Raw genomic sequence first — 9,786 nt, 5'->3', positions numbered from 1 at the left:
TCTGTCCCCAGGACCACGATTTCCTGGAGAACGAGCGGCTCTTCCTGGAATCCCTGAAAAAAGGGCCCTGAACCCCCCCTGCATCCCTGGGGATCACCCACAGACACCGAGGGTTGGATTTACAAACAAATAAATGTATTTTTGTACAAATAAATTCTCTGCTGAGAGACTCCCCTGGCATTCCCAGCGTTCCTGGAGGGATGGGAATGTGGGATCTGCCCCCGGGACACCCCCAGGACACCCCAAACCATCCCAGCCCTGCCCCGGGCTGATCCCACAGCTCCCGGGGTGCTCCAGCCGCTCCTTTTGGGATTTTTTTCCCGTGGAATCCGGGCTGGGCTGGTCCCCATTCCCACTCCCCGAGAGAGGGACAGAGAGAGTGGAAAGTTCCAGGGGAACCCAGATTCCCGTGGGATTTTTTGGGGAGAAATTCCTGCCTGCGGGGCGCTGGGATGGATGTCCCGTCGCGGGCTGGGGCCAGGGGTGGAATCCCGGGAATTCCAGGTCCTTTTTCCTGCCATTCCACGGCTCTGTGACTGTCACCAGCCGCTCTGTGACATCAGCCCCGGGCAGCGCTCCACGAGGGGACACGAGGGGGACAGGAGGGGACAGGAGGGGACAGGAGGGCACACGCTGGACGTGGCCGCTGTCCCCACCATGGCTCCGCTGTGGCTCCTTGTCCTGCTGGCCCTGGCCCTGCCCTCCTGGGCCACCTGGGACACCTGCGAGTAGGTGACCCCCGCCCGCAGCTGGGGGGGTCCCCGAGGGTCACCTGAGGGTCCCCGAGGGTGTCCCGGGGTCACCACAGCTCCCACGGGAGGGTCACAGGCACCAAAAATGGGACAGAGGTGGCCCTGGGGGTGTCCCCGTGCCGGGTGTCCATGTCCCCATGTCCCTGTCCCTGTGTCAGGGGTCCCTGGTCCTGGAGGTGTCCCTGTCCCCTTGTCCCTGTCCCCTTGTCCCTATGTCCCTGTTGCTGTCCCCGTGTCTCTGTCCTCATGTCCCACTGTCCCCATTTCGGGTGTCCCTGTCCCACTGTCCCCATCCCCGTGTCCCCATCCCTGTGTCCTTGTCCCTGTCCCCCTGTCCCTGTCCCCATCCCCATGTCCCCATCCCTGTCCCCGTGTCCCTGTCCCTGTGTTGCTGTCCCTGTCCCCATCCCCGTGTCCCCATTCCCCTGTCCCTGTCCCCATCTCCGTGTCCCCATCTCCGTATCCCCGTGTCGCTGTCCCTGTCCCCGTGTCCCCATCCCCGGGCACTGACCCTCTGTCCCTTCCAGCGGCACCTGCGGGCTCCAGCCCATGGCCGAGGAGTTCGGCAGCAGCTCCAGGGCCGTGCCCGGGGCCTGGCCGGGGCTCGCCAGCATCCAGGACCCGCTCAGGGCCGGCAGCGGCCACGTGTGCGGCGGGAGCCTCGTCAGCAACGCCTGGGTCCTGACGGCAGCGCACTGCTTCCAGCGAGCCAGGTGAGAACCGGGATGGGCCGGGATGGGCCGGGATGGGCCCGGGGTGGGCCTGGATGGGCCTGGATGGGCCTGGATGGGACCGGGATGGGCCGGGATGGGCCCGGGGTGGGCCTGGATGGGCCTGGATGGGCCTGGATGGGCCTGGGATGGGCCTGGATGGGCCTGGATGGGACCGGGATGGGCCTGGATGGGCCTGGGATGGGCCTGGGGTGGGCCAGGATGGGCCAGGATGGGCCTGGATGGGACCGGGATGGGCCGGGATGGGCCGGGATGGGCCTGGATGGGCCTGGATGGGACCGGGATGGGCCGGGATGGGACCGGGATGGGCCTGGGATGGGCCTGGGGTGGGCCGGGATGGGCCTGGATGGGACCGGGATGGGCCTGGATGGGACCGGGATGGGACCGGGATGGGCCAGGATGGGCCCGGGATGGGCCTGGGATGGGCCTGGGATGGGCCTGGATGGGCCTGGGATGGGCCTGGGATGGGCCTGGGATAGGCCAGGATGGGCCTGGGATGGGCCCGGGATGGGCCTGGGATGGGCCTGGATGGGCCTGGGATGGCTCTGATGGCTCCAGGGAGTTCCAGGATGGCTCTGGATCCTCCGGGACAGCCCCGGGGAGTTCTGGAATGGCCCCCGCGTGCTCCAGGATCCTCCAGGATGCTCCAGGGAGCTCTGGGATCCTCCAGGATCCTCCAGGGAGCTTCGGGATCCTCTGAGATGGCCCTGAGAGGCTCCAGGATGCTCTGGGATCCTCCGGGATGGTTCTGAGACACTTTGGGAAAGCGGGAAGCTCTGGAATCCTCCGTGGAGGCTCCTGGATGGCTCTGGGATGGCCCGAAGGGGCTCCGGGGAGCTCCGGGATGACCTTGGGAAGTTCCAGGAAGCTCCGGGATCCTCCGGGATGCTCCGGGACCTTCTGGGATCCTCCAGGGAGCTCCGGGAAGCTCTGGGATGGCTCTGGGGAGCTCCAGGATCCCTCGGGATGGTCCGGGAGGCTCCAGGATTCCCCGGGGAGCTCCGGGATAGCCCCGGGATGGCCCCGGGATGCTCCGGGATTCCCTGGGATGGTTCCAGGATTCCTCGGGATGGTCCGGGAGGCTCCGGGATTCCCCGGGATGGTTCCGGGAAGTTCCAGGATTCCCCGGGATGGCTCCGGGATGCTCCGGGATGTTCCCGGGACTCTCCAGACTGGCCCCGGCTGTGACCCCTCACCCCGCCCCGCTCCCGCCGTGTCCCCAGGAACATCAGCGCGTGGCGGGTGGTGCTGGGGGCCTGGGACCTGAGCGACCCCGGGCCCGAGGCGCAGGTGCGGCAGGTGCGGCAGGTGCGGCAGCACGGCGGGCTGGACGTGGCGCTGCTGCAGCTGGAGCCGCCCCTGGAGTGCAGCGACTTCGTGCAGCTCGGCTGCGTCAGCCAGGCCGGGCCGCGGGCGGGGCTGGAGCCCTGCTACATCGCGGGCTGGGGCTACCTGGCGGGCACAGGTGAGCGCAGGTGGGGCTGGGTGGGCACAGGTGAGCGCCAGGTGTGTGGGAGGTGGGGTATCATGGGCACAGGTGAGCGCCAGGTGTGTGGGAGGTGGGGTATCATGGGCACAGGTGAGCACAGGTGTGTCTAAGCTGGGGTATTGTGGACACAGGTGAGCGCAGGTGTGGCTGAGGGTGGGCTGGCATCCCATTGTGGGCACGGGAGAGTCTGGGTGTGTCCCAAGGTCAGGTTGCCACAGGCTCAGGGGTGTCCCAGGTGTATCCCAGGTGTGTCCCAGGTGCAGGGTCTCACGGCCACGCCCCCAGGTGTATCCCAGCTGTCCCCCAGGTGTGTCCCGGCCCAGGTGTATCCCAGCTGTCCCGCAGGTGTGGCCGAGGCCTCTCGGGAGGTGCTGCAGGAGGTGCAGGTGCGGCTGCTCCAGCCCGAGCTCTGTAACGGCACCGGGGCCGCGCCCTCTGCCCAGGTGTGCGGGGAGCACTCGCGGGGCGGCTCCAGCACCTGCCAGGTGAGAGCGGCCCCGCCCCGGCCCCGTTCCCCGCCCATGTCCCGAGTGCCGGGACTGCCATCCCAATCCCAATCCCAATCCCGATCCCGATCCCGATCCCGATCCCGATCCCGATCCCGATCCCGATCCCAATCCCGATCCCGATCCCGATCCCGATCCCGATCCCAATCCCGATCCCGATCCCAATCCCGATCCCGATCCCGATCCCGATCCCGATCCCGATCCCGATCCCAATCCCGATCCCAATCCCGATCCCGATCCCGATCCCGATCCCGATCTCGATCCCGATCCCGATCCCGATCCCGATCCCGATCCCAATCCCGATCCCGATCCCGATCCCTACCCATGTCCCAGGGCTGCCATCCCCATCCCGATCCCAATCCCAATCCTAATCCCAATCCCGATCCCGATCCCCCTCTGTGTCCCAGGGCTGCCATCCCATTCCCCTTCCCTTTCCCCTTTCCATGCTCTGGGGAGGTGACACCCCAAACCCACCCCGAGACCCCGAACCCCGAAACCCGCCCCGAGACCCCAAACCCACCCCGACACCCCGAGACCCCACCCCGAGACCCCAAACCCACACGGAGACCCCAAACCCACCCCGAGACCCCAAACCCACCCCGACACCCCAAAACCCCACCCCGAGACCCCAAACCCACCCCGAGTCCCCAAACCCCCCGCCCCATATCTGACCCCCTCTGTGCCCCCCAGGGTGACCCCGGGGGTCCCCTCGTGTGCCGGGACCGCGGCTCCGAGCGCTTCAGCCTCGTGGGCGTCACCAGCGGCGGCGGCGGCGGCGGCGGCTGCGTCTTCACCCCCGCCCGGCACTTCAGAGAGTGGATGCTGCTGACCCTGGAGACCCCCGGGGGGACCCCCGCGACCACCGAGAGCCCCCAGAGCACCGGGAGCCCCCAGAGCACCGGGAGCCCCCGGCCGGAGCTGCTGGAGTCGGTGCTGCTGCAGTTCCTGTCGGTGATGCGGGACCTGCTGCGATTCCTGCGGGACCACGCGGGCTGAGCCGGGCCGGGCCGGGCTCGACAGCCCCGGTGTCCCCCGGGGCCTTGGAGGGACATTCCCGGTGTCCGCCCGGGGCCTTGGAGGGACAGTCCCGGTGTCCACAGACCCACCCGGCTGGCCCTGGTGTTGGAATAAAATTGCCCCATTTTTTGCAATTCCCCCGCGTTCTCAGCCACCCCGATCCCAGACCCAATCCTGATCCCAGACCCAATCCCAATCCCGAATTTGTTCCCGGTCCCGGTCTCAATCCCAATGTAGTTCCAATCCCAGTCCTGGTCCCAGTCCCAGGCCCAATTCCAATCATGATCCAATCCCGTTCCCGATCCCATTCCCGATCCCAATCCCCTCACCTGCCCAGCATCTGCAGGTGGGGAGGGGACACAGGGGACACGGTGGGGGGGACACAGAGGCCACGGGGGGGGATGACTGGGGGTGTCCCAGAGGTGACTGGGGGATCCCCAAAGGCAACTGGGAGGTCCCCAAGGGTGACTGGGAGGTTCCCATGGGTGCCTGGGAGGTTCCCGTGGGTGCCTGGGGGGTCTCAGGGGTGACTGGGGGGGTCTCAGGGGTGACTGGGAGGTTCCCATGGGTGCCTGGGGGGTCTCAGGGGTGACTGGGGGGGTCTCAGGGGTGACTGGGAGGTTCCCATGGGTGCCTGGGGGGTCTCAGGGGTGACTGGAGGGTCTCAGGGGTGACTGGGGGGTCTCAGGGGTGACTGGGGGGTCCCTCTGTGTGTCCTGGCTTGTACTGGGGGGGATACACAAGTGAGAACAGTGTTAGCCCCGCCCCCTCAGTGAAGCCCCTCCCCTTCCACAGGCCCCGCCCACCCCAACGCTCGCTAAAGCCCCGCCCCCTTCCCGCCATGCCCCGCGCCCCAAAGATGGCGGCACCGTGCCCCCGCCCCTTTCCCACAGTGCCCCGCGCTCTAAGATGGCGGCGCCGTGGCCGGTGCCGCTGCTGGCGCTGCTGGCGGCGGGGACGGCGCTGAGCGAGGCCGGGGGGCTCTGCCGGGGGGGCTCCGGTACCGGCACCGGCAGCAGGGTGAGCACGGGGGGGCCACGGGGGCGGGGGGAGCGGGGGCTGACCCGGGAGCGAGCATGGGGGGGATGCGGACCCATCGGGGCATGGCCAAAGGCGGACGGACAGAGCTCGCTGGGCGGACAGACGGACACCCCCACATCCCCCTGAGCCCCCGGAGCCCCGGGAGCGGCCTCGGGGCGGCAACAACGCTCCGGTACCGCTGTGGCGTTAATGAGGCTGCGGGGCTGCTCGTTAATGGTCGTGAGGCCTGAGGGTGCCCCCCCCCCCCCCCGGGGTGTCCCCGGCCTGGTGTCACCCCCGTGTCCCCTCGTGTCCCCCCAGCCCGGTGACACCGAGAGCTGCCGGGTGAGCCTGAGCCTGGAGCACTCCTTCGAGCTGGGTGAGGGGACAGAGGACAGGGACATGGGGACACTGAGAGCTCCATGGAGCTGGCTGAGGGGACATGGGGACATTGGCTCAGGGGGATGGCACTGAGGGATGAGATTGGGGACACTGAGCTGGGGTGGCACTGGGAGGGCAGGGACAGGGTGGCCCTGGGGACACGGGGACAGGGATGGCACTGGGGACACGGGGACAGGGTGGCAATGGGGACACGGGGACAGGGGTGGCACTGGGGACAGGGATGGCACTGGGGACACGGGGACAGGGATGGCACTGGGGACAGGGATGGCACTGGGGACACGGGGACAGGGATGGCACTGGGGACAGGGATGGCATTAGGGACACCGGGCTGGGGGTGGCCTTGGGGACACAGGGACAGTGGTGGCACTGGGGACAGGGGGACACTGGGGACACAGGGACAGGGGTGGCACTGGGGACATGGGGACAGGGGTGGCACTGGGGACACGGGGACAGGGTGGCACTGGGGACACAGGGACAGGCTGTCCCCAGGGCCACCCCCATGTCCCCATGTCCCCACAGATGACGCCCCGCGGTTCCGGCGCCGGGGGACGCTGGCCCTGAGCTCGGGCCCCGAGCCCGCGCTGGCGCTGGCCCAGAAACCGCTCGGGGACGAGGAACGAGCCCGGCTCAGGGTCAGGGCTGGGGACACCGCGGGGACACCGGGGGGATACGGGGGTGACACCACGGGAACAACGGGGTGGCATTGGGTGACACTGAGGGGACACTGGGGGAAACAGTGGGGTGACACTGGGTGATCATGGGTGACACTGGGTGATCATGGGTGACGCTGAGGTGACTCTGAGGTGACCATGGGTGACACTGGGGTGACACTGGTGACACTGAGGTGACACTGGGTGACACCAGATGACACTGGCTGACACTGGGTGACTCTGGGTGACACTGAGGTAATACTGGGTGACACTGAGGTGACACTGGGTGACCCTGGGTGACACTGGGTGACACTGGGTGACCATGGCTGACAGTGGGTGACACTGGGTGACCCTGGGTGACACTGAGGTAATACTGGGTGACACTGAGGTGACACTGGGTGACACTGGGGTGACACTGGGTGACCATGGGTGATGCTGAGGTGACATTGAGGTGACACTGGTGACACTGAGGTGACCGTGGGTGACCCTCGGTGACACTGAGATAATACTGGGTGACACCAGGTGACACTGGCTGATACTGGTGACACTGGTGACACTGAGGTGACACTGAGGTGACACTGAGCTGTCCCCACAGGAGGTGGCAGCTCAGGACGGGCTGTACCGGGTCCGGGTCCCCCGCAAGCCCCTGGGCCCTGGCGAGGAGGGGGGCACTGAGTTCGTCACCTCCTTCGTGAGGGCGGTGAGTGACACTGGGACACCCTGGGGACACCCTGGGGACACCTCTGTCACCCCCCGGGACACCCTGGGGACCCCCCGGGGTCCTCCTTCCCTTTGTCACCCTCCCCGTGTCCCCCCCGTGTCCTCTCGTGTCACCTTCACCTCCCCCTGTGCCCCTGCCACCCTTGTCCCTGTCCCCAGTGTGTCACTGCCACCCTGTCCCCGATGTCCCCTGTGTCACTGCCACCTTGTCCCTTGATGTCCCCTGTGCCACTGTCCCTGTCCCCAGTGTGTCACTGCCACCCAGTCCCCTGATGTCCCCCGTGTCCCTGTCCCCAGTGTCCCCAGTGTCCCCTGTGTCACTATCTCCTGTCCCTGTCCTCTGATGTCCCCTGCTGTCCCCTGATGTCCCCCGTGTCCCTGTCCCCGCTGTCCCCTGATGTCGCCGCTGTCCCCAGTGTGCCCTGCTGGAGTCTCACCTGTCGGATCAGCTGACGCTGCACCTGGACGTGGCCGGGAACGTGGTGGCGCTGGGGGTGGTGGCAGCTCCGGGCACGTGCAGGGGCACCGAGGTGGAGGACGTGGACCTGGAGCTCTTCAACACCTCGGTGGCCCTGAGGCAACCCCAGCCCGCGGCCACGTGGGTGACACGGGGACAGGGGGGGGACAGGGGACATGGGGGGGGACACGGGGACATGGGGGGGAACACAAGGACATGGGGGGGGACATGGGGGGGGGACACGGGGACATGGGGGGGGACATGGGGGGGGACACGGGGACATGGGGGGGGACACAAGGACATGGGGGGGGACACGGGGACATGGGGGGGGACATGGGGACATGGGGGGGGACACAAGGACATGGGGGGGGACACGGGGACATGGGGGGGGACATGGGGGGGGACACGGGGACATGGGGGGGGACACAAGGACATGGGGGGGGACACGGGGACATGGGGGGGGACACGGGGACATGGGGGGGGACATGGGGGGGGACACGGGGACATGGGGGGGGACACAAGGACATGGGGGGGGACATGGGGGGGGACACGGGGACATGGGGGAGACACGGGGACATGGGGGGGGACACAACGACATGGAGGGGGACACGGGGACATGGGGGGGGACATGGTGGGGGACACGGGGACATGGGGGAGACACGGGGACATGGGGGAGACACGGGGACATGGGGGAGGGACAGGGGACATGGGGGGATGTGGGGACATGGGGGGGGACAGGGGACATGGGGACAGGGGGGGACATGGGGGGACAGGGGACATGGGGACATGGGGGGGACACGGGGACATGGGGGGACAGGGGACATGGACTGGGGGACATGGGGACAGGGGACATGGGAGGGTCATGGGGACATGGGGGACATTGGGGGGAAACACTGGGGACACCTGGGGACACTTTGGGGACACTGTGAGGACACCGTGGTGACACGGCAGTGCTGATGGGCTGATCCTGGGGGGAATTTTGGGGCCATTTCCCATTTTGGGGGATGCTGGGGGGGGGCGCATGGGGACAGTTTTGGGGTGTCTGTGACCCCCCCCCGTGTCCCCAACGTGTCCCCCCGTGTCCCCAACGTGTCCCCAACGTGTCCCCCGTGTCCCCAGCCCCGAGACGGCCGCGTTCATCCGGCACCTGGAGCAGGAGCAGGCGCAGCGCGCCCGCAACCCCCAGGAGCAGAAATCCTTCTTCGCCAAATACGTGAGGGAACCCCCCAAAAAAAACCACCTGAACCCCCCCCAAAAACACCTGAACCCCCCCAAAAAACACCTGAACCCCGAAAAATCATCACCTGTACCCCGAAAAATCACCTGGGAGGGACCCCCTCAAAAAATCACCCCCAAATTCCTCCCTAAACCCCTCCTGAACCCCCAAACTCCCCCTCCCCAAATTTATATCCCCCCCCCAAACGCCTCCTGACCCCCCCAAAACTCTCCCCACATCTCCTGGGATTGGGATTTTGGGGTGACCCCCCCCCCATTCCCCATTCTGGGGGTGATTTTGGGGTGACTGGGGGTTGTTTTTTGGGATGATTTTGGGATGATTTTGGGGTGATTTGGGGGTGAGTTCTGGAGTGTTTTTTGGGATGATTCTGGGATGATTTTGGGGTGATTCTGGGATGATTTTGGGGTGATTCTGGGATGATTTTGGGGTGACTCCCCCCTCTCTCTCCCCACAGTGGATGTACATCATCCCCATCGTCCTCTTCCTCATGATGTCCGGAGCTCCCGACGCCGGGGGGGCGCAAGGGGGGGGCACGGGGGGTGGGGGTGGGGCGGGGGTCAGGTGAGACCCCCCCCCCCCCCCCCCCAAAATCGTCCCCCCCCCTCAACCCTCCTGCCCCACCCCCTCGAGCGGGGGGATGGGCAATAAACCTGTGCGAGACCCCAAATTTGTGTGTGAGACCCCAAATCTGGGTGTGACACCCCCAAATCTGGGTGTGAGACCCCAAATCTGGGTGTGAGACCCCCAAAACGGGTGTGACACCCCCAAAACCGGGTGTGACACCCCCAAATCTGGGTGTGAGACC

The 9,786-nt window shown here is 67.1% G+C and overlaps 1 protein-coding gene across 1 annotated transcript; it reads left to right on the top strand.

The window, feature by feature from the left end:
- The first annotated feature begins 5,375 nt into the window (after positions 1-5,375).
- On the top strand, positions 5,376-9,567 carry EMC10 (ER membrane protein complex subunit 10). Its single transcript, XM_088154881.1, has 7 exons — positions 5,376-5,515; positions 5,837-5,894; positions 6,437-6,549; positions 7,163-7,267; positions 7,704-7,885; positions 8,864-8,957; positions 9,436-9,567. Exons 1-7 carry the CDS (start codon positions 5,405-5,407, stop codon positions 9,544-9,546), a joined length of 774 nt encoding a protein of 257 aa, XP_088011007.1. The 5' UTR covers positions 5,376-5,404; the 3' UTR covers positions 9,547-9,567.
- Positions 9,568-9,786: the final 219 nt, after the last annotated feature.

This window comes from Sturnus vulgaris, chromosome 33 (assembly GCF_052056855.1).
Source record: "Sturnus vulgaris isolate bStuVul1 chromosome 33, bStuVul1.hap1, whole genome shotgun sequence".
NCBI lineage: Eukaryota > Metazoa > Chordata > Aves > Passeriformes > Sturnidae > Sturnus > Sturnus vulgaris.
Note: the sequence above shows the minus strand (reverse complement) of the source record. Positions and strands in the feature narration are given on the sequence as shown.